This window comes from Calypte anna, chromosome 4A (assembly GCF_003957555.1).
Source record: "Calypte anna isolate BGI_N300 chromosome 4A, bCalAnn1_v1.p, whole genome shotgun sequence".
NCBI lineage: Eukaryota > Metazoa > Chordata > Aves > Apodiformes > Trochilidae > Calypte > Calypte anna.
Window position 1 is genome coordinate 15,564,122 of NC_044248.1, and position 24,617 is coordinate 15,588,738.

The window sequence follows — 24,617 nt, forward strand, 5'->3', positions numbered from 1 at the left end:
GCTTCCGGGTCGCGGGGCTCCGAGTTCGGTGGGGCGGCCGCGGGTGTTTGACACCTGCAGTGGAAGTGGCGGCTGGGAGCCGCTGAGTGAAGGGAGAAGCTGCTATGGGGGCTGGGGCTGCCATGGGGGCTGAGGCTGCCGAGCGCCCCTGCGCACAGTGAGGCCGGGAGCCGGGCACAGCGCGATGGCTCTGGCCGGCAGGACGGCGATGTGGTGGGCCCGGCTGCGGAGCCCCTTCCCCGCCGCCGCCCCGCTCTGCCTTCCGCCCTGGCTGCCCGCGGGGCCCGGAGCCTGGGAGCGGCTCTACAGCTCCCACGGGCAGGTGAGTCCGCAGGGATGGGGTGCGGCACGTTTTTTTTGCCCGGGGCTGGGCTGCAGGAGGTCCCTCGAGTAGGAGGTGTCCTTCTCCGCAGCCGCCCTGTCCCGGTGCGGGCGTACCCCGCTTAGAGGGGGATTTTGCCGGTCTCTGCCCGGGTGTCTGCAAGGAGCACGGCAGTAGCGCTGCCCAGCGGCACTAGCGAGGAACTCTGGGCTTGCTTCTCTGCTTGGCTCGGAGCTTGTTTAGCCTGTGTGAGCGTGCTGGGCTTCTAAAATCCATGACCACAGCTTTTCAGTGAACTGTTTGCTCTTAGGGTTTTCCTGATGCTGAAAGCAAAGGAGCCACCCCTCTTCAAGATGCTTATTACTTGGAATGAGCGGGAGTAACACAAAATGAAGGCTTCCTGTATGTGAACCGAGGGGGTCAGGCTGGTTTTCTGCATATTTTTAGTTTTGCCAGCCAAGATAACTGTTACCTGTAGATTCCTTTTTCCACAAAGTTTGCTTGCTTCTTATGATAAGGTCACTGCTACTTGAGCTGCTTAGTAATGGCACTGTATCCTTATCATGCTTGTGAAGAGTGATGTCCATAATGGTCTCCTGAATCCAGTTTTGTAGTTTGGCAAACTTTAAGCTTTTTTTAGTTTTTCAGTCCCTCTATTTATAAGAATGTACTACCTTTCACAGTACTTTTAAACACACTGGTAATTCAGAGTAATAAATAAATGTATGCATGTGCATGACTAAAATGAAACTCTAGCCTTTGGAACACTGATGACAGTTTAAATTTTTGTATCGCTATTTAACCTGTGCCTTTTCTAGAGAAAAAATTTAATTCTTTTTTTAAAGTCCAGGTCACATTGTACATAGAGACTTTAACCATGGTTTATGAAAATAAATTTCTGTTTTTCAGGAAAAAATCGATATGTCAATGTATCCTGTTGAAAGCATTAGAAACTTCAGTATTATAGCTCATGTAGATCATGGCAAAAGTACACTAGCAGACCGATTGTTGGAAATTACAGGTGAGTGTTCCCATTTTATACAGCCTTTTCATGAAATGTATGTTTAAGTAGCTTTAATATCTAAATCTTGGCTCTTCTAGTGCCAGGTTGCTTGTGCTTTTAGGCTTCCAGTTTTGTCCTGTTACAGGTGGGAACACTACATACTTTCTTCCTGGTTGAGGTCTGCCTTCAAGTAGGAAGTGTGTAAATTCACTCAAGGAAGTATATTTTGGAAAGAGACTGGAAAGGAGCATACTTCAAGATGCTACTCCTGTCATTCTTGACCAATCATCCATTAGACCAAACCACAACAAGTTTATGATGTTCACTGCCAGTGTTTGGGGTGGACAGAATGGGACTGTTGTAACCTAGGAATTCTGGAGAGAGTAGGTTTCAAAAGTGTTGGTAAAATAGAGAAGAACCTCATCTGCCTGTACTTACATGAAAATAATGGTGTGCGCTCATGTGAGCAAATCAGAAACAACAGCCTTGCTTGGTGGTGGAGCTCACTGGTACTGAAACTGATACCATGCTGCCTAGTAAATTTTAGAAATATACAGCCCTATGTTGATTTAAACTTAGTAAAACTGCTGCTAGAAATTCAATGTAAATTCCATGGATTCTCAGCTTCTCTTTTGGCTTGCTTATCCCTTCACTGTAAATATGTTCATCTTCAGAGGCATTTATTTTGTCCTCATCAGAGTGATCCTTGGACTTCAGTGTTATTGTTGAGGATAAGGAAAACTATCCTCCTTTAAAGTGCGAATGAGTAGTAGAAATGCCCAGGCAATTTTCCATAACTAGAGGTAATTGAATTAACCTTTTCTTGGAAAAGAGACACAGAGGTTGCTTTAGAGGCTTCTCTTTAACTTAGCTGTAAAATTGATTGCTCTGTCTCCCAAGAGGAGATTAATTTCAGAGCAGAGCTTATATTAGTTTCTTGGAAATACTCTTTGGAAGAGGATTGCTCTTCTTATTTAAGAGCTGAACAAAACAAAACCTGGGAGAGAAGTTTATGATCAAAGTTACTCTTTATGATAGCCTCCTGTATGTCACTATGGGCAGTGATCCCTGTGGTAGAGTGAAGTTTGAATTCATGTCTGTCAAGCTCTATAATGCTATTTTCACACTTGAAATTGTTGCCTTCTAGTGATTGCAGGTGAAGTTTCCTTAAACATAAAAATTAGTTAGTACTAACTGGAATTTTTGCTACTTCTTAGTTTCTTGATTTAGACTTACATGTTTTGTGTCCTGCTTATTCAGTGAATTTATTTGATATAAATTCATATATAAGAATGTACTTAACAAATGTTACAGAGTTGAAGCCCAAGTTGTTTTTTTTAAATGAAAATTGAAGTAGTGCTAAATCAGATGAAAAAGCTTCATTTGCAGCAGCAAGTCCCATAATCTCATGGTTAATGGCATTTTTAAGAATTACTCACTTTTGAAAGCTAATTTACTAAATGTGGTAATAAAACTTTTTTTAATCTTAGGAACAATTGCTAAAACTAACCATAATAAACAAGTGCTGGATAAGCTGCAAGTGGAACGTGAAAGAGGAATTACAGTTAAAGCACAGTCTGCATCTCTATTTTACAGTCACGAAGGAGTAAACTACCTCTTGAATCTTATCGACACGCCAGTAAGTTAAGTATAAGCAGTGTTTAAATCATGCAAAACTAAACATTTTTATATTTAAAAGTAGGAGATTTCTAGCTGCTTGTGTTTATTCAATTTGTGTTTAGGTTTTTTTGGTAAGATTTGTGAACATCTATACAAATGGAAACATCATAATACAGAAGTTTTTGCAAAAGATTCTAGAAATACATGAAAATGTAAACATATTTTCTCCACAGGGCCATGTAGATTTCAGCTATGAAGTCTCTCGATCACTGTCTGCCTGTCAAGGTGTCATACTTGTAGTGGATGCAAATGAGGTAGAGTTCTTAATTCTTATTTTCTACTTAGAATTTCAGCAACTTCTTTAAGCAAGCTAGAGAGAACATTAAGTGGGTTGTTTTTGTAATTTTTCCATCACTGTTTTGTTTCTCATCTCCATAGAAGAATAAAGTTGCATAAGAAGAGTAATGGGAATTTTTGTTTAAAATCTAGGGACAAATACTTCTGTGTTGATAGATACTGCTGTTCCATAACATAGCAATAAACACACAGGATTCATGAAAAATCAAATAATACTTTTTTACAGATTATGAACTTTGCAAATAGTAGTCTGGGGAACTTGTAGTTATTGCACTGTTGCCCACTGCACTAACTTTCAGTTTCAGTGCTTATGAACACGTGCTCCTTGTAGCTTGGGAGGCTCAAGTAGGGTTCGTTAATAAATAGGTTTTCTAAATATGCTGATGTTTTTATGTTTAATGTGTAGGTAATTTTTAGCCATATTTAGAGGTTAAGTGTTTATTTGGTATTCTGTATTTGCTTTTCAGTCAGAGTGCTTCTTTTTCACTATAATTTCTAATGAGTCTTTCCCCTGTCAGCCTGAATTCTTGAGGTAACTCTGAAGATTCAGTTCTTGCTCCTTTTTTTTTTCCCCTAAAATAATTGCTCTTTGCTTCTTTACATTGCCTAAAAAAAATATTCCCATGTATCCATAGTGAATATCCTCATGTCACTAATTTTCTACTTGATCTGTTGTAAACAAAGGGGAGGACAGCAAGTAGCTTTTTCTGTGCTCTCTAGTCCAACTGTGGTACTATGCTTTATACTCTCATTTATTAGCATCTGTATATCTTTGCTTTCCTTTTTCTGGTACTTAGATCTAGAAGGTAATCTACCTTTTTTCTAATCAGATACGTTTTTTTGTTATCCTTTTGAAAGAAATGTGATATAAAATTTACAATTTGTTTTCTTTTTTGAGAATAACTGTAAGTTGAAGTTCCCCTTCAATTCCTCCCCTTTGGAGTAACTGCAGACCTATTACAATGCTAAACATCATTTTTTCTCCGTCTTAGTACATTTATTATTTTGTTATATTCAAAGGATGTATGTTTTGAGGTATCTGCTATAATCTTGGCTATTTAGAAACAAATTATATAAACAGAAATATGTACTTGTCTTTTCTATAAATAAAAGGATGTAAGTGCTCACACATACAACCTTATTAGTTTGTCTACTATTATTCAGTTATGAGCAATTATAATTAGGAATGTGATTTTCTTTCTCTGCAATGTGTGTAAACAATAACCTTTACTTATTTTCCAACCCCCAAATGAAGGGGTGGATAGAAGACTGAAGTAATCTTATATTGTATAGCATGTCTAAAAAAATAAAAACCTGTCCAAACTGAGGAAGATTCCATATTAAACTTTTCAATGCTTATTTTCTAGGGTATTCAGGCTCAGACAGTGGCAAACTTCTATCTTGCTTTTGAAGCACAGCTTACAGTAATTCCTGTCATAAATAAGGTATGAAAGTTTCAGAGTTTCCTTTTTAGTAGCTGGGTTGCTTAAAAGTGTAGAAGATCGGTAGGAAATGTGTCCTCAAATAGGAGTGTATAATATCAAATTCTAGTTATTTTTCATTATTATTTTTTAAGACCTTTGTGTATTTGCTTGTATTTTAATATTTTATAGTAATTGGAAACTACAGTGTTGCATCATACAGCCAATGTGATTGCCTGCATATTTAGCAGTTTGGTTTTTTTCAGATTGACTTGAAGAATGCAGACCCTGAAAGAGTTGAAAAACAAATTGAGAAGCTGTTTGATATCCCTATAAATGAATGTGTAAGGGTAAGTTTTATAACATGGCTGTTTGTGTGACTTTATCTACTTTTTAGCTAATGAAAGACTTGTGTATGTAGTAAATCAACCAGGTGTCACCTGTGTTTGACACACGTATTTCTGTAAAGATTGTCTCCTAGAAAACACGAGTGGAGACCATACGTCTCAGTTAAAAATTCTAGTATGTCTTGATGAATGGTATCAGATAGATTTAAAATTATTTCTCATTGTAAATGAGAAACCTCTTTTCATTTTTAGCATAGCAGTAATTGCCATTCAGGAGACAAAAAATTACAAAATAATTAATAGTGAAATAAGCATTTTATACTAATAGCATTATAAGTGTTGCTTCAGATTGCTTTTATGGCTACTATTACCTGTGACCACCAAAGCTGACTAAGTAAACGTAACACTATTTAATTGATGCTGAGTAAGCAGAAGGCACACATCTTAAAAAATTCTTTCTGGACTTTTTTTAGATTTCTGCTAAACTAGGAACAAATGTTGAAAAAGTTCTTCAAAAGGTCATTGAGAAGATTCCACCGTAAGTCTGAATTTAATTATGAAACCTTGTATGGTTAATTAGGAAACCATGGGTTGCATTTATACAATAATGGCAGTAGTTTTGCTCTTAATAATAATCTGATTTAAAGTGAATACTTAATGTGAGAAAAATCTAATGTCAGATTCAGTTTTAAATTGCAAACAGGAACCAATGACACTTCAGATTTGAGATTCATTTTTTAAAAATTGAATGTGTGAATATCAGAAGAGAAGATTTTCTCCACAGAAAATTTAATTCAATTTGAAATGAAATATGAAAGGTGAGCCACCAAAGGTGGTGCTTTAATGACTGTTTGTATAGGTTGCATGAAGCTCAGTGTCTGAGGATGTTTGCAGTTAGAACTTTGGACTGTTAAAATAGCACTAACTGAAAACTGCTGTATTTATGGTGCCATATCCTAAACCCAACCTTTAAAATAGACTTTTACCTAGGAGCTGGATGGCAAAGCTGCTGAAGTACAGTTTCGTTTCAATCACCATGTTGCTTTTCATTATTTTCTCCTACTATTAACTAATAATTAACTAGGCCTTCTGTTAGCTAATAATTATAGTTAAAAGAAACCTAAATGAAAATTTGAAATTAGGTTTCCATGAAATATGACAAAACAAACATCAGTGGACAGCTTTTTTTTTTTAAACCAAGCTGTTGGAATGTAATTGGTCAATTTTTATTGTCCTCTGTATTATGATATTTGAAGCATCAGTTTCACCTTCTGTCAAATGCACACAATAGATATGTATTTAGTTGTGTTTGTACTGCTGTTGCATCTGGGAAAATTAAATGTGAAGTTTTGCTGCTAAGTACGTAGTGAAACACTAAAATGATGCCTGGTATGAGCTTGCTGAAAATGATCTAATATTTTTATCTATATTAATATGAAGGTTTTGGGGATAGGAGTGCTTATTCAATCAATACTGAATAAACACACAGTGGTTAATTTATTGTTTTAAATTCTTTTGTGGCAGACCCGAATGTAATACCTCTGATCCATTAAAAGCCTTGGTATTTGACTCCACCTTCGACCACTACCGGGGAGTCATAGCTAACATTGCACTTTTTGGTGGGGAAATTCAGAAAGGGCATAAAATTGTGTCTGCGCATACAAAGAAAAGATACGAAGTGAATGAAGTTGGAATTCTGACTCCAAATGAACAGCCAACACATAAGCTGTAAGTGGAACAAATCGTAAATTGGTGTAAGAAACAAAATCCTGCATTTCTGTTTGGTTTTTGCTTTGAATGAGAGATGTCTGGGTTTTGGGTTTTTTTGTTTGGTGTTAGAGTTTTTTGTGATTACTATTTGTAAAGTAATGCTTAGTGTCAGTCTTTTTCATTTGGGGCATGCTGAGGCAGAAGCTTTTGGGGACTGCTTTTTGGGTACTGCTGGGGGTGGGAGGAAACCATTCTATCATCTAGAGTACATGGAACACCTGGACAGCTAATGTTTTAAGAGTAGCATCTGATATAATTATTCAGCTGCCCGATTTGTTTCTAGGAACTGCCTTGTTTGAGAGTGGAAGGGAATGGGGCTTCATCTTAGTTATTGCTGCAGCATATTTTGAGGGTGGAAAAGCTCAAATCCATGAATGCAACAGCTTCCAGAAACTGGCTTCTTATGGCAGCAGTGGGAAGAAAATCAGGTACATAGAATTAGTGGAGAAGCTTTATAATTTTTCATCCACAAATTTTTAATGGCTTTCTTGGGAGATTCTCAGTGAGACCAGCTAAATATCTGTGGTGAATTGCACCCAGCTGGCAACTAAGTACCCTACCAGCCACTTGCTCAGTCCCCCAACCCCAGTGGGATGGGGAAAAGAATGGGAAAAGCCCTGTGGGTAAAGATGAAGATAGATTTGTAACTGAAGGAAAAAGAAAAGAAATAAAACCCATAAGCAGACCAGTGCTATGCTAGTCTAGGTATCATGGACAAAGACTACACTCCTTGGTTTTTACAGGCAAGCATGACATTATATGGTGTGGAATACCCCTTTGGTCATTTCAGGTCCTCTTCTGGCTTTGTTACCTCCCAGCCTCCTGCCCACCTTTAGCCTATTTGCTGGACGGGGGTCAGAATGAGAGAAAACATTCACATTGTGCAAGTACTATTCATCAGCTGCTAAAATATTCATGTTATCACCACCATTTTTGTCACAAATCCAAAATGCAATGCCATACGGGGCTGCTGTGGAGAAATAAGCACTTTATGCATCTCAGTTTCCTTTCCTAACAGCATTATGTGCTGATGGAAAGCACTGGGCTTTTGTTGGTCCTGCCACTTAGCATAATGAAACTTGTTTTGGTGGTAGCTGGGAGCTGTTCTGGTTCTCTTAGATCACTGAACTTTCTTCTAACTCCACCTTTCAAACTGGGAGTAGCACAGAATTCAAAATCCAGAGCTATAAATGAACATTATAACTGTAACAGAAATAGAGCTACTTGGATCAGCAGATAGTTTGTCCCTTGAGACAGAGCTCACATCTTGGAGAAGGAACAACCTTAATCTGGTTTTGGCCTGCATGTAAGCTTTTAGGAGGGGTAACTGGATTTCTGACTGAGCTAAGTCAAGTGGGAAAAATCTAGCCATTCTTTGATTGTATTCTATGAAAATAGAGGAAATACTGATAACACATGTCCATATAATGCCATTTTTATTTAGATATGCTGGACAGGTGGGCTATGTGATTGCTGGAATGAAAGAAGTAACAGAAGCCCAAATAGGAGACACACTGTTCATGTATAATCAGCCAGTGGAGCCTTTGCCTGGCTTTAAGTCAGCAAAGCCAATGGTTTTTGCAGGTAAGGACTAAACTGATATCAAGTGGAATTACTTCTTTCCAGTAAAAAGAGAGCTTACAAGACAATATACATGTATGTTAAGAGTTGTGAGGATGAGAATTTTAGCAAATTTATATTGCATAGGCATGTCATTTGACAGGATTAATAATAGTTGCAGAACTGTTGGGAGAGTTTTTGTAAAATAATGGACATGTGAGCAATCCTGACTAATAAGCATTCACCAGAGTGAGCTAAAGGCCTTGAGGCCCAGCTGCAAGGTTATTAAAAGATCAGCTACAGGCAAAAGATAAGGGAGTTGGCAGCAGAAAAGAAGAATAACAGGATGGGAAAGTATCACATAGACAGCACATAAACAATTGCATTTAACCAGTTAGTTAGTGCCCTGTGGCATATGAAGAATGTGTTGTACCAATCAGCAATATGCTCATGTTATCAGCCTGACTGTGTATAAAAGGGCTACTGCTACTCTCAATAAATGGCACTACTTGGATTATATTACTCTGCCTGTTGTCCACTGCACTCTTCCCGACAAATGGCGCCTGAACAGGGATCCTGAACTGCTGGTAGTTGCTTCACACAAGGGTTTATCTGGCCATGGGGAAACGTGGATGGGAGTTGGCCCTGCCTGGTGATCATGGCAGGAGCTGGAAGTGCACTGGCTCCTCACCCCCGTGAGGTAGGCACTGCAAACCCGAGGGAAATGCAGAGGTGGCAGTGCCGTGACTAGGTAGTATGCTCTCTAAGAGAGGGATTCCTAGTAATTTGAAACAGATCCATGAGCTGATCAGGTGGGCTAAAGAGAGAGCCCTGATCCCCATTGTCGGTATAGCTTTCGAGCTGGAAACGTGGGAAGAAATTGGGAAGTCCCTATGGGATGAAATTAGCAAAGGATCTAAGGAGGCTGGAAAATTAGCCATGTTGTGGAGACTGATTCGAGACACACTAAAAGAAATGAAAAGTGAGAGGGCAGCAGCAGCCTCAGCATTCACTGCCTTAATGCCTGATCTACCAGTACCAACAAATGCTCAAAATATGTTGAACATATTTTCAGTTATTTGAGACACCTAAAATACCCCCACCAGCACCTGCCGGGACTATACTGATTCAAGCTCAGCCAGCTTTACCATTTGACCCTGTGGTTCCGCCAAGAAGTAAAAATGGAACCGAGAAGCAACACCAAAAGTGACTGAAAACACCACCAGAATCGTTGGAGGACCCAGAGGGAGAGAGGCCGGAGAACACGGGTGAGGAATCTCAGGATGCAGATGCCCCATCTCCCACCTGCAGCGGCTCCCGGCTGCTCTGCTGCCGCTGCCTTCCTTTCCACCTCCACTGCCTGTAGTGGAACAAAGCAATCAGATGCCTCTGATTACCGAGAAGTGGGTGTGAGCCGGTATCAAATCCACCTGTGCCCAATCAGGACAGGCCCCCTATTGAGCATGTGCAAGACCAGGGGGCCGATAAAAGGTGAAACTCACAGCCACAGACTAGCTCACTCCCGAACACTGTATCACCTTTATTGCGCCACTAGCGCTCATCGCCTCCAAGGTGAGGCTCTCTGTGGAGTCTCGAACCCGGGGCCTTCGTGGCGCAAAATGTTCGGGAGTGAGCTAGTCTGTGGCTGTGAGTTTCACCTTTTATCGGCCCCCTGGTCTTGCACATGCTCAATAGGGGCCTGTCCTGATTGGGCACAGGTGGATTTGATACCGGCTCACACCCACTTCTCGGTAATCAGAGGCATCTGATTGCTTTGTTCCACTACAACTGCCTGATTTATCTTCTCGATCACCGTTGCCACCAATCTATCCTCTGCTTCCCCTGTCAGCACCGGCAATGCTATAGAGCAACAACCCAAGGAAGAGCTGGGACTCAGAGACAAGCAACTAAGCGAACTCCTGAAACAACAGAAAGAACTGGAGATCAAGGATGAGTATACCCCTGAAAAACCCCCTGATCAGGGTGAGATTCCTCCAGCAAGCACACAGTACTCCCAGCTGTCAGGGCAATGAGCTGTTTCAGTCGGCTTTCCCGCTGCCCTCTCATTCCAGCTGTCTTCATCGCTCCTGGGAAGCAACAGCAAGAGGGTCCCTGTTCCAGGCACCATTTGCTGTGAAGAGCGCAAAAACAGAGTCTGCGGCACACACCAGTATGGTTAAAGCACAGATCCTAGATCTGTTTAGAATTGCTAGGAATCCCTCTCTTAGAGAGCATACTACCTAGTCACGGCACTGCCGCCTCTGCATTTCCCTCAGGTTTGCAGTGCCTACCTCACGGGGGTGAGGAGCCAGTGCACTTCCAGCTCCTGCTGCGATCACCAGGTAGGGCCAACTCCCATCCACGTTTCCCCATGTTCAGATAAACCCTCATGTGAAGCAACTACCAGCAGTTCAGGGTCCCTGTTCGGGCGCCATTTGTCGGGAAGAGTGCAGGGGACAACAGGCAGAGTAATATAATCCAAGTAGTGCCATTTATTGAGTAGCAGTAGCCCTTTTATACACAGTCAGGCTGATAACATAATATGACCATATTGCTGATTGGTAAAACAGATTTTTCATGTGCCACAGTGCACTATCTAACTGGTTAAATACAACTCTTTATGTGTTGTCTGTGAGATGCTTTCCCATCCTGTTATTCTTCTTTTCTGCTGCCAACTCCCTTATCTTTTGCCCATAGCTGAACTTTTAATAACCTTGCAGCTGGGCCTCAAGGCCCTTAGCTCACTCTAGCGAATGCTAAATAGTCAGGATTGATCACATGTCCATTTTCTTCCAAAAACTCTCCAACAGCTTTAGAAAGAAAGAAATTCTGTAAATCACTTTCCAGACTCAAGAGAGAATGTGTAAACTCACTTGAATTGTCTCATGGAGAGTAGGTGGTCTGTCAGTGGATGTGGAAAAGTGTAGTCCTGTAAATGAGTTTTTCTTGTATGCATGTGAGTTGCTTCTTGGTGTGGAACAATTAACATTTGCTGAACATGTGTTGATGTGAAAAGTGCTACAGTAGAAAAAGTGACTCAGGTAGTAATTATACAGACAGCTGCGCTTATTCGTTTCAAAAATGTGCAACTTTCCTGTATGTGACACTTTATGTGACACTTTTTTTTTTTGGTCTTCACTTTTACTTTGAAGGGACATCACAGTGAAATTTGTCTGCGTATTCATTTATTCTTAGGCTGTATGTTTACGCTTTAGCCCTGCAAAACAGTGCTTCTATGTCATTGTAAATCTTCTGCAACTGTGAAGGAGTAGTACAGTATCCCCACCATTATGTCTTGAATTTTAATTCCTCTTTTTCTGAGGTAATCTAAAACTTCAATCTGTTTTAAGTTTTTTTCAGGGTAAAAAAAAAATAAATCTTTATATTCTTTGTTTCACTTTAAAGTTGGAACAGTAAGTATATTTCTGATTTCATTAACCATGTTCACTTCAAGAGGCATGTTTGAAAGCTAAGACATTAGCTAAAGCTGTCTATCACATCAGTTCTTTCTAATATGTTTTGACAGGAATGTATCCTATAGATCAAACAGAATATAATAATCTCAAAAGTGCTTTGGAAAGGCTGACACTGAATGACTCCAGTGTAACTGTTCATCGTGACAGCAGCCTTGCCTTAGGAGCTGGATGGAGGTGAGGCTTTTTGTACTGCTTTCATTTTTGGAATGGTTTGTAAACTGAGAATGCAAGTTTAGGTCAACCGAAGTTTGAATTAAAACTAATTCAAGATTAGTCATTTGAATTAAAACTAATTCAAGATTAGGAGCTTTAATTTAAATAAACGATAGGTAAAGATCAAAATAATTTGATTTTCTTATGTTCTGTATGTGTGCCCAAGATGCAGTTGGTTGTGATTGATAGTTTCTGTTCTCAAAGACTCTGTTCTACTGTTGGATCTTTTGGTCTTCTGGAGGTTTGTTTCCTGTGCCTGATAATGCCAGACTAGCAATGTAAACAAGCTGGAGGGGGAAAAGAAAACCCACTGAGAATTTCCAGGAGGTATACACATACTTTCACCAACAAGATGTTTTTTCCCAGGTTGGGTTTCCTTGGCCTCTTACATATGGAAGTTTTTATTCAACGTTTGGAGCAAGAGTATAACATGTCTGTTATTTTGACTGCACCTACGGTTCCATATAAAGCTGTTCTTACCTCAGCAAAGTTGATAAAGGTATGCTAAATTTATTACAGCTTTATTTAATTAGCACTTATATAGTAAATATTTTTTTTCCTAATTTAGACTAGACCTTTATTTTATGGTAAACATTAGAAACACAAATACTTAACTTGAAATATTTTTAATGGATTTTTAAGAAGAATGTAAACTTCCCTTTCCCCTTCCACTTCAAGCACTCTTTTTACGCCTTATACCTGCCCTTGAAAATATGAAAAAAAAGACATTCCTTGCTATATTCCTTTAAGTTCATTAGGAAAAAAAAATAGATGTCAAGTTAATTGAACTGCATGCACTTTGCCAGTTGATGGGTGGCTGCAAATAGGCTGGCTTGTTGTTATCCAACAGGTACCTCTAAACAGTCCAGAGAGCCTGTAAATTCTAAACAGCTTGTATAAAAAAGGTTGCTGTACTTGCAAGGCGTAAGACCATTTTTCTTTCCAGTTGTTTTATTTCTTGCTTAGGCAGTGTAACAGGTATGCATGAAGTATTTGACACTTTTGGTGCATAAGTGGTTCTGTACTGTGGATGTGGGACCTTGTTTTCAAGTACTGGATGTTAGGTCATTGCTCAAGAACACTGTCTTGTCACTGGACATGATATTACACTTGCTTTGTGCATGGGAAGGTTCTGTGTACCTAAGAACTATGACCTTCCTTCTATTTCTGCTTCAGAAGGGTAACTCTATCCCCTCTCAAGATGTTTGACTACATGAAATAGGTAATGAAAGCACTTGCACAGGAATCAAAACCTTAATTTCTAAGCCCACTTCAGCCTATAAGGGAGCCTGAACCCAAGTTCCACTTGGAGAAGAATGTTCCCCTCACCAAACTGCAGAATACTTGGAGCAGGTCTTGAGGTGCTCCTGCACCTTGCACATTTGTTACAGGATCAGGATGGAGTAAAAGGGAGAGATGGAAAGATGGACAAGAAAGGCTTTTTTGTTTCTATGGATAACCTCAGGTTGTAGTCTTAGTTCTAAGCACTTCTTTTTAAAATGCAAAGAATAAAACCCTTAAAAAAACCCTTAAAAAAACATTTTCTTGGTGAAAGTAATTCCTATCATGTTTCTATATAATAATAGTTAAAGATGGGGTGGTCAGGGTCTTCCATGTGTGGTGTAAAAGTCTGTTCTAAAATTGTGCTTGCTATAAATTTGGGTTGCATAGTTGATAAATGTTTACAAGCAATTGAAACATTTTGTATTTTTTTTTTTGCTATTTTTGACTCCTTTGCTATTCAGTCTAATTACTTGTAAAATTACAGTATTTGTTTTATTTGTTTGTTTCCAGGAATATGGTAAACCAGAGATCACTATTATCAACCCTGCTCAGTTTCCTGATAAACTTTCAGTATCTGAATATTTAGAACCAACTGTTCTTGGTACTATTGTAACACCTCATGAACACATTGGGAAAATAATTGCTTTGTGTCAGGTCAGTGTATAGTTCTAGTTTTGTCATTTGCATTTTTAAGCTCTTCATAGTGAGATATGATATAAGTACTTAAACAGTACCTTTGACAGTTATTTCCTTCACAATTTTAACTTACGTGTAAAATAACTCCTGAACTACAAATCCACACAGTGGAAGTTAGTGATCAAGCTCAGTGACAATAAGGTACCTGGTCAAGCACCACCACACAATGAGATAAATTCATAGCTATCTCTGTTTTCCTGAAAGACTGGAATCTGCAGCAGGGAAGTAAGAGCTGTTGTGTTTTTGAAGTATATTAATGGAACTAAGACTTCTGTCAGCACTTTAGTGAGGCTTCATATATGTTCTCAGATGGCCAAAAACACTTCCCCAAGTATGTTTGTAATACTTTTAACTAAAAATGTTTTAACTGCATATTGTCTTCATATAAATCCTTTACAATATCTTTGTTTGTTTCTAACATTTTGAAATGCATAATGCAAAACAGTACAGTACTTGTATGTCAGTACAGTGAAGTATAAGATCAGTTAAAAAGAATTTCTGAAATAACTAAGAACACCATCCTGGGAGGAAAGAAAGAAGAAATTTCCTGGCAGGAATTTCAGTGAGATTTTATGAACAAATAAATATACCTTTCAAAGGCAGCAGTAAGCAGAAGCTGGGAGGGATTTCAGAAATTCAGCTCCTACAGACAAGTTAGAGCCAAAATAGGACTTGAAACATTTGTCCAGTTAAATTACAAATCCCTTCATTTAAGCTGCAGTTTGTTCTGGGACTTCAGCAAACTATCAATAAGTTACTTAGGGGCTTGAGAGTATGAGAGTTCTCTTGTTTAACTGGGTTCCTGTTTATTTTCATTTGCTTTGTACTTACTTGTAGAAAACTTCTTTCAAGGGGAACTGAAACAATGTTTATATGTCTAGGATCGGAGGGCAGTCCAGAAGGATATGCTGTACATTGATGAACAAAGGATTATGATGAAATACCTCTTTCCACTCAATGAAATTGTGGTGGATTTTTATGATACTCTGAAGTCTCTGTCTTCTGGTTATGCAAGGTAACTACATCCTCTGTACCCCTTCACTGCTCCCCCTACCCTGGACCCTGGATTACAAAAGTTGGATTAGAGGAGAAGATAAGGGCACAAGTATGTTCTCTAGTGACAGCGCTGCCAATAGTTTTACTTAACCTATAATGAATTAGATTCAGGGTGAAAAAGGATGGAAATAAATCTGAAAAATACTAAAAGTGCATGGCTACCTAGTAATACTTTTCTTTGGTAATGAATGTATTTTTTCCAGTGTGACCTAGAGTGTGGCATTTGCTCACTGACATGAGTAAGATCTAAATTGTTCTTAGTTATATGGAGAATGGGCATCTTCTATCAAAGGAATCACTGAAAATACAGTTCTTGTTATATTGTATCTTTGTAAGAAAGGGAAAATAAGCAAATATTAATTCTCTAAAGATAGTAAAATCAAACTATATAAACAAACAAAATACTTGTATGTTTTATTATTAAAGTATGTTGTCTGTGTTTTGAGACAAAATGTTACATGCTCTGAGTGGATTCTGTAAACTCAAACGCTCAAATAATGCTCAACTGTTTTTGAAGAGCCTTTGAGTTCAATGTCACATGGCAGATAGGCTAATGACAGAGGTGACTCAATAGCTCTTGCCAGCCTGCTATGTAGAAATGTAAGATACATTACATTTTGACAGGATCTGGTATACTCTTTTCATTTTATAGGCATAAAAATAAATTCTGTTGAAAGACTGAATTCGTGTTTTCTTAAAATATATCTTAAAAAGGTAGGATAGGATTTACTTTTCCTGGGCTGCTATATATTTGAAGTAGAAGCATAGGCAAAAGCAGGGAAGCAAGAAGAACTGATAGAAGAAACAAGGGAATGGAGATTTTTAATTTTTTCTCAGCATCTAGCTCTCCAATTACATAAAAACCAATCAATCAAAACGCTATCTCAATTGCAGAATTATGCTGGGTTTCCATTGATTCAGGTGTGATTGCAAAAATGCTGCATTGATTTATTTCTTGATTTTTTATTTCCTAATTGACTCCGTAATGTTGCTTGTGTATTTAATTGTGTTAGTAATCATAGTTCTGCTACATGGATCTATTCACATGGTTTATCTACACCAAGTAAGATAGAAGTATTTTTTCCATCTTTGCTCTGATATTTCATATTTGCCCAGGTCAGTGATTTTAGCATTCTCTCTCTATATAAATAATTTTTGCAAACTGACAAACAGACAAGACCCATACAGACCAAGGGAGAAATAAGGTTTGGAAATGAAGAGGAAAATTTGGTTGTCAGAGAGAATGATAATAGGGGTCATATTAAAAAATCTGCAAAATGAGGGTGAAAAGAAAATAATCAGTGTTAGTGTTTTGCTTTAGTGACACCACATTTTCTGTTCAAAACCTGTGTTGAAGGATTCTGTTTCCTGGAACTTTAAGAACTACAACTGATAGAAAAGGAATGTTTGAATAAACTCTTCAAAAGATTGCACTAAGAATTTACCTTGCTTGTTTACTTAGTAGCTGAAGACAGGACAATGTTTTCTGCTGCCTAGAAATGAGATTTATCTACAGGGAATTTCTAGTCCAGTCTTGCATAAGGGAGACATACTGAGAGACTATTCAAAAGTCTGTTCCTATTTTAATAAAAATTTAAAATTTTTATTAAGAAATATGTCCAAAACTTAAAATTTTATGGAACAAAGAATACAGAATGTAACTTTTCAAAAGTTAATGATGATTTTTTAACTCCTTTTGTCTAGTTTTGATTATGAAGATGCAGGATACCAGGCAGCAGACCTTATCAAAATGGATATTCTTCTAAATGGAAATCCAGTTGAAGAACTGGCAACAATCATACACAGGTAGGTTGACTGGATTATCTAGTCCGAATAATTAAGACTTCCTCTTAATGCACAGTGGAAAAAAATACATATGTATTGCTTATATATGGCAATTTTGTTTGAAGAGCACATTGAGAATTTCCCCAAATCACCATTTCTTTAGATGATTTGTAAATAGAGAGGCATTTAAGTCCTAGATATATTTTTGTGGTAATGCCAGGCAAGAAGAAGGAAATGCAAAATGTCATTCTTTTAAGAAGTTGGAGAAATTTAAATGCAGACCAGAATTGGAGATGTCAGATGAATCATTCATAGCACATACTATTTACTACTGAAAAAGAATTATTTTCTTGATCCCGAGATCAACTTTTTTAGGGTTTTGTTTTGGTATTGTCCTTTTTAAAATACTAGCTTGTAGTTATTAAAAAATTCCATATTTATGTGGTTTTTTTATGTAACTGAAATCCTCGGAATTCCCTGACTTCAGAAGATCGATGTAGGATAATGAAATCCCTATTTCATTCATAAAGAGCATAGGCTGGAGTGAAATAAATGGTGCATACATTTGCTACATTGTGTTTTTCATAAATGCATAGTCTTCAGCAATTCCTCTGCAGCTCTTACTTTGAAAAGATACAAAATGGAGTAGTCAACCTTTCAAAAATCAGTTTCTGCTTTAACATGTGTTTCTTCATCAGTTCAGCTTGCACCGGTGAACTGTTTTATTGACTCAAACCAATAGCCTTTCTTTCAGTTTTAGATTACAGATTTTTCTTTTTAATTGTACACAGCATTCATTCTGCTTCTGCTTCAGTTATTCTCAGAGTTCTCTCACTGTAAAGAGACTACATCTGCCTGTACAAAAATAATTATGCGGAGCTATTTTTAATATCTGGTGGATATTGAATATATAGGATATTTTTTAATTAGCAGATGACAAGAGAACATTAAATCCTTTTTTTCCTGCTATGAAAAACAGATGTTTAGAAATATTTCTGTATTACGGAGATCTTTTTGACCATTTGGGCCTACAGTCAATAAAAATCCTCATTGACCTACTTTGAAATTACATTTGAAGATGTGACAGTACTCACAGTGGCTTCAGTACCATAATTAGGGTATTTATTATAAGTATTTTAAATTTCCTTGAAGACTATCTGTTAATACAATCTTAACATGATTGTATGAAACAGGTGACATGCAGGGACCACTCATAAGATGTAAAATGAAGATCCAGTCAGCTTATCTTTAGCTTTAAAGAAGAAAACCTCTACTAAAAGCCTTTTATCAAACAATTTAGTCTATGGATATATTTCTGATGTTGCAGTATTCTTTCTGAAAATACTAATGACTTTCTTTTACAGTGATAAGGCTTATGCTACTGGTAAACTCCTGTGTGAACGTTTAAAAGATGCTATACCTAGACAGTTGTTTGAAATAGCCATCCAAGCTGCTATTGGCAAGAAAATCATTGCAAGAGAAACGTAAGTGAATCCCTTCTGTTTCTCTTTTTTTCCTTATTTTAAGATACTTAAAATACGGACTTTTAATGTCGTACCTAATTAGATTAATATATTACAGCACTTTCATTTTACTTTAAAGTCATTTTACCTTGTATATGCTACTCTTGAATAACAAAAAAAAAAAAAAAGAATTTTAAAAGTGTGACTATGTTGAAAGACTTTGTATAAATTTAATTAGTATTATATTTAGTGGGGAGAGTATAACTTGCAACACCCATGTGTTCACTTCCTCTTTGGCAGTATAAAGTTCTTACTATTGAACAAAATTAGCTAGTTGTTGAAGTTTAATTTCTGCAAGAGTCAGCAAAAAAAGAACTGAAGTGTGCTGTTCCAAAGGAAATGTGTTGCAAACTGGAAACAAAACTATTTCTTAGCAGCAATCACTTTTTGTAGATATAACTGTTTCAGTGATGTTCTCGTCACATTTTTGCCATTGCTATTCAAATAGGATTTAAATTGTGGTAAAAGAAAAAGGGTGGGATCCAGGCAAGGGAGGTGTAGGAATTTGTGTGTACAAATCTGTATACACACCTATGTAACACTTAACTGTAATTTTTTATGTACATACACACCCAAAGGGATATTTCTATAATTGAGAAATGTGAATTAGGTCTTTCTGGGGGAAGTTCAGGTTAGATATAAGGAAAACTGAGCAGTGGAACAGTCTCCCCAGTGAAGTACTGATGGCACCAATCCTGCCTGAGTTCAAGAAGCGTTTGGATGATGCTCTCAGGCACGTGGTGTGATTCTTGGAGTGCCTCACACAAGGACAGGAGTTGGACTTGATGATCCTGATGGATCCCTTCCAGCTTGGCAGATTCTGTGATTGTATGATTCTGTTTAGAATTTCATCTTCTGCATAGAAATTATGAGAATGTTATGATTCCAGAGCATCTTACAAAACTAATAAAAGCATTTTGACAACTCAGTATTTAGTGCCTTGAATACAGATATTCCAGTGTATTAATGTATATGTTACTTTATTTTACAGGCTGAAAGCATACAGAAAAAATGTTGTGGCAAAATGTGTAGGTGGTTTTTTTGTTTCTTTGGTTTTTTTGTTCATTTATTGATATTTCTGGTGTATGTAAACATAAGTCTTGCTAAAGTAATAGTCCTCTCTTTAAAAACCCACAAGGACATGTTCTGCTTGTCCTCCTAAGCATCAGTGGAATAATAGAATATATTTTAAGCTTTTATTTTTAAAATTCAACTCACGTAATCTCTAGTTGCAGTAAGACTGTATCAGAAATAGTGGCTTTTTCAAAATTACACTTGAGTGAACTCAACAGTGTCTTTGTTTACTCCCTGTCCCATCTGTTTTTTAATAGACATACACAAAATGTGTGTGTATACACACATGTAAGTATGAATTTATGTTTCCTAAGTTGACTTAGGTTTTCAGTATACATCATAAGGCTTTAAATATGCAGTAGTTGTCTATCAATGAGACTGGACAAAGCTGTAGCAAAAATGTTGCCTCTTAATTATCTTGTGTTTTGCTCTCTGAAGCAAACCTGTTGGAAAAAATTGAACAAGTGTCCCTTTCTCCAACTATCGTAGAATTCTTCTGCTAGGCACTTAGATAGGATGCTTGTTCAAGATTGTATAAAGGTTCTGTTCATTTGTCCAGACACAAGTGCCTCATGCTAGCCAAGGTGCCTGTGTATCTGAGCTGGCATCCTGCTGATGTTCCAAAGGGATTTGGATATCTTACAGGTTGTCTGATGGTCAGCCAGGCTTACATGAATGTATATATTCAGGTAACTGAATTCAACCCTCAGTTGTCTAAATGAATATGGTTACTTGCTCCCTTGTGGTCTTATGGGATCACTATTTGTAGCATAAAACAATATTCAGTCATAACATAGCTATGGTTTTAAGCCTTTCTGGTTTTAAGCCCTTGAGCCTAGCTGGTGGTGCTGATGTGTACTGTAGTTGCATTAACCTTACTGAAATACTTTTCTTGTTCATACACAGTATGGTGGAGACATTACAAGAAGAATGAAGCTTTTAAAGAGGCAAGCAGAAGGGAAGAAGCTGATGAGAAAAATTGGCAATGTGGAAGTACCAAGAGATGCCTTTATCCGCGTCTTAAAGAGACAAAGTGACAAATAGAGATCAGGGAGGTGCAGCCAATTCTTCTCACTAGTTTTTGTGCACAGCTGCATAATGAGCTAATATATAATTTATCACTGTGAGAGTGAACATACCTGACTTTGAATGGTGTAAATGAAATATATGTGGGAACATAAATTGAAAGGACTGTGTCTTTAAAATGTACAAACACTTTTGTAGATTATTATGAAATTAAAGTTACTTGACTGAATCTGAAATTTTTCATTCTGAAAGTTTTCATTGTATTGTCTTTCATTGAGCTTAATTCTTTTCATGTTTAACACTTAAAATCTAATTGTTTTACTTTTGCATTGCAAATCTTTGTATGAAAGAAAAGGAAAAATGGGGCAAGTTTATAAAAATAATTGAAAGGTTTGTATAGACAAAGCTGTGGTTTGGTTTTTACATTAGTTTTTTTTAAGATTTGAACGGTTGCCACAAAACTATCAAGGTACTTCCTGTTTCACTTTCCAAAGTTGCTGTTGTCAGGAAATCCCTCTGATATTGGGAAACCACTAATCATGACTTTTTCTAATGTTGCACACTGTTTATTGCAATGTGTGTTGTCAACTTACCATGAGCACAGCCTAGTTATGTTAAAACAGAAGATACATAACTGTTCCCATCAATAAGACCAGTTGAGGCCTTAAAGAATTCTTTTGGCATAAGGTATGGCTAGAAAACATCTTACTATATGTGCTGAAGTTTGACTTATATTGTTCACATTTTTAACTTTTTTAACAAGATCTCATGAAATCTGTAGTTCAGTGTGCTTTTGCTATAGCTTTTGGAAGTGCAAAGAAAGCAATCAGACACATTAATGAGCATGCTCTATGTTGTTATGTTGTGTTCTCAACTGCAATGCCTACCTCTATAAGCTTTTAAGCTGTTTTTCTCTTATTTTAGCTCCTCAGGGATTTGAATCTTCACAGAGGTATCTTCACAGATATTCTTTTCTTGTTAATAAATACATTTTAAGGAACAAATTGCTAGTTATGCCTACTAAAGCATTCAGTCACCATGAAAGGCTGTGCTTAAATTTAGGCTTGTAACTACAATTTGAGATCAGGTAGTTCTTTTATTTCTACCTAACTTCAAGTATGAACTGGGAATATCCTTGGAGGGATCCATCTTCAGAGGTCCCTTTTAACCTATACCACTTTCAGGCTCTACAGAAAAAGAAGGGAGAGAACTGTGATAGTTTAGGGGTTGTGGGGGGTTTTGTTCTGTTTTCTGTTTATTTTTTATTTGAAGCTACTTCAGCTGTATTGAAAACCAAAGATCTAGATATGAAGAAGGTAACCCATATCTAAGTACTGGTTCTGTACTAAGGAATAAAACTAAACTACATTTTCTAAGTAGTAAATCTTTCATAGAGTTCCTGAGTATGTACTTAAGCTGTGATGAAGCCTTTCCACATGCAACTTGTACCTGTTGCCTTTGCTTTCTCCCTGTGGCTCCCTATAGAGCCTCCACCCTCTTCACAGTCACCCTTTGAATACTGTGATAAACTGCAGTGAGGTCCCCTGAACATTCTCCAGCGAGAAGAGACCTAACTCCTCATTCAGCAGATTCTTCAAGCTCTTTGATCATCTTTGTGGCCCTCCTTTGCACTCTTTCTAGTTTGTCCATGTCTTGGTTGAACTGTGTGGAACAGACCAGGATGCAGTACTCCAGGTGCAGCCTGACAAGCAGTGAGTAGAGTAACATGTTCTCATATCTGCTGATAATGCCCCTTGGGACCTCATTTACCTCTGTTCCTCCAGCAGGATGCTGATACATGTTCAGTGCTCCTTGGCCCCCAGGACCCTTTCAGCAGGGGTGCTTCCTAGGTGCACAGCCAGGGCTCTTTGGGAGGGAGGGACTTAGGTCAAATTGATGACAGCACGACCTACTGGGCCAGTATTCTCAACTATAAAACAGAATTAATGTACTTGCCCATCATCACTAATGTAACTTTTCACCTAGACAGAAGTTTTGCTTTTTACACTTTCTCCCAGTGAGTATTTTACACAAGAGCATGTTCCCTCCCTTGCCTCCAGAAAAAAAAAAAAAAAATTAAAATATCATGAACTTTTAATTTACTCCTTAGGGATTCCTGATTTCTCACTGAAACCCTCAATTGTTTACTCACATCCAAATTTATACTGGAAACAATACAATTTTATAATTAGATTTATATTTGTTTTACTTATATTCAAAGTAGGAAATAACATTCCTTGTAACAGCTCAATGTTTGTAACAATACAGCAAGAGGTAACTATGCAGAGTGATTAACAGTTGACTTCAAATGATCATGTATTAAACCTGCAGACATAATATCTTGTAAATTAGCTTCTTTTCAGGCATTTAATAGTAACATCAATGCTACAACTAAACAGGTACCTCCAGAAAGAAGTATTTAGATTTTTTTTTCCTAATGTATAAAGCTCAATTACCAAAAATATAAAAATCCTAAAGTAATTTGAAATACATGAGAGGAAAAAGTGCTATGGCAGAAGTTTAATATTTTTATCTGTGGAATAAGTTATAATTTTCAAGAATTTGGTGCAATTTTAGGCACTGGTTTTTTTGTTTGCCTGAATTGTACAGCAGGACTTGAGATGCCCCAAAACTATTTAAGATAAATTTAAGGCAACCAAGTGCAAAAGCTCAGTGTACATTAGATATTTGTAAACAGAACATTTCATAGTAGAAATTGTACAACCATTATAAGTCCATAGTATTGACAAAGGCCAAAACCATTCTGTCTAGAGACAGTAATGCAAAATGTAGTTACACTAATCAAGCCAAAAATTACAAATTTCTGGAAATAAAGTATTTTCTCTAACACAAGGCAGATGCATTACATTGCTGTGCTAGAACAAGTGCTCTGCTTCCCCCCCCCCCCCCCAACATGCAGTCTTCCACGGGTTCTGTTCCATTTAGTTATGTGCCAGCCAACAATGGAGCTCCAAGTGTTAAAGCAAAATGCACAACACAGCAGAGATGGAATGTGAATGTACAGATATTGGACCTCATAAAAAATACAGTACCTAGGATTCCCCATTTTAAACAGCTTTCGGCATATTGCATAGCAGTGAACTCATCTGCTACGTAAAACTGTTGTTGACCCACAGGGAGTTCCTCTTCAATTCTTCTGTCAGTTTTCTTTCATACTGTACAGTGGGTCCACAAGTTTATTGTGCACATGCATTAAACCTTGGGGGGAAAGCAACAACGCCAGCTTTACATTAGTCATACTTTTTCAGCATGTCATTCTATCCATATTTTTTCCTTTGGAGTTTTCTCCAAAGTGTACATTTTATATAATTCACTGAAGAGAGGAATGATAGCTATTTAAATTAACAAGCCAAAGACAGCATAGATATTCCTGAACTACTTGAATATTATTGACATCTACAGTATAAAGTGAGCAAAGATGAGACAGCTCTGATAAGACCTGTCAAAAATGTAGATCTGGAATACTTTCAAATGAATACAGGAGATCCACCCATCTTCCCTTCATATTGAAAATTACCTGACAGTAACAAAGTTCCCTTATACCACAAGGTGTCACAAAAACTCATATATTCACATGCTTACACTGTTACAGCTTGAACTGAGATGTGGTAGCACCTGTGATATTACTGCCTTTGTCATTTACAGTGTAGTTGTGGCCCTAGGCCGGCAAAACCAGATTATTAATGCAGGTTCAGAACTTTAGTAGTTCAACAGTTTCAGTTCTAGCTGGGCTTTTTTTTTTTTTTTTTTTTTTCAAGGACAAGTCATCCACAGCTGTGATTACAGAAAGGCTTATTTTCCTATTCAGATACTTTAATTCTGGAAAGTGATGAAGAGCAATTAAAAAACAAACCAAAACACAACAACACAAAGCTGCTTTCTTAGTTTCAGTTTCATAAGAATGTTACCTACATCTAGGTCTGCATGATAAGCAGTCACTGGTGTATTTTTAACCTCATTTTGCCTTAAGGACTATTAACAGTAAATGATCAGTGTTCACAATCTGCAAAGTAAGAGTTCATTTTAGCACCAAAGATTAATTTCTAAACAACAATTTTAAGTA

The 24,617-nt window shown here is 37.5% G+C and overlaps 2 protein-coding genes across 4 annotated transcripts in view; one reads left to right on the forward strand and one right to left on the reverse strand.

Annotated features, from left to right (window-relative positions):
* Nucleotides 1-20,762, forward strand: GUF1 (GUF1 homolog, GTPase). Of its 2 annotated transcripts, XM_030449802.1 has the most exons (17): nucleotides 1-322; nucleotides 1,232-1,343; nucleotides 2,816-2,964; nucleotides 3,179-3,259; nucleotides 4,670-4,747; nucleotides 4,990-5,073; nucleotides 5,544-5,608; nucleotides 6,595-6,798; nucleotides 8,285-8,424; nucleotides 11,927-12,050; nucleotides 12,456-12,588; nucleotides 13,884-14,027; nucleotides 14,951-15,084; nucleotides 16,830-16,931; nucleotides 18,275-18,394; nucleotides 19,425-19,461; nucleotides 20,414-20,762. In XM_030449802.1, exons 1-17 carry the CDS (start codon nucleotides 185-187, stop codon nucleotides 20,549-20,551), a joined length of 1,983 nt encoding a protein of 660 aa, XP_030305662.1. In that variant the 5' UTR covers nucleotides 1-184; the 3' UTR covers nucleotides 20,552-20,762. The 2 variants fall into 2 exon arrangements, with proteins under 2 accessions (XP_030305662.1, XP_030305663.1); XM_030449803.1 differs by lacking the exon at nucleotides 19,425-19,461 and having other exon boundaries at nucleotides 20,414-20,515.
* Nucleotides 18,981-24,617, reverse strand: part of GNPDA2 (glucosamine-6-phosphate deaminase 2) — an 11,729-nt gene continuing 6,092 nt past the window's right edge. Inside the window, exon 7 of one of the 2 annotated variants that reach the window (XM_030449804.1) lies at nucleotides 18,981-19,288. In XM_030449804.1, coding sequence (XP_030305664.1) covers nucleotides 19,020-19,288 — 269 coding nt within the window. In that variant the 3' untranslated portion in view covers nucleotides 18,981-19,019. Of the gene's footprint in view, nucleotides 19,289-22,728; nucleotides 23,753-24,617 lie in introns of those variants that run through there. The other variant, XM_030449805.1, reaches the window with a different exon arrangement.

Excerpts from the sequence above, each read along its gene's own strand:
- GUF1 (XM_030449802.1), top strand. The coding sequence starts at position 185 with ATGGCTCTGGCCGGCAGGACGGCGATGTGGTGGGCCCGGCTGCGGAGC. Across the intron at positions 323-1,231 it reads TCTACAGCTCCCACGGGCAG|GAAAAAATCGATATGTCAAT; the intron begins GTGAGTCCGCAG and ends TCTGTTTTTCAG. Across the intron at positions 16,932-18,274 it reads CTGGCAACAATCATACACAG|TGATAAGGCTTATGCTACTG; the intron begins GTAGGTTGACTG and ends TTTCTTTTACAG.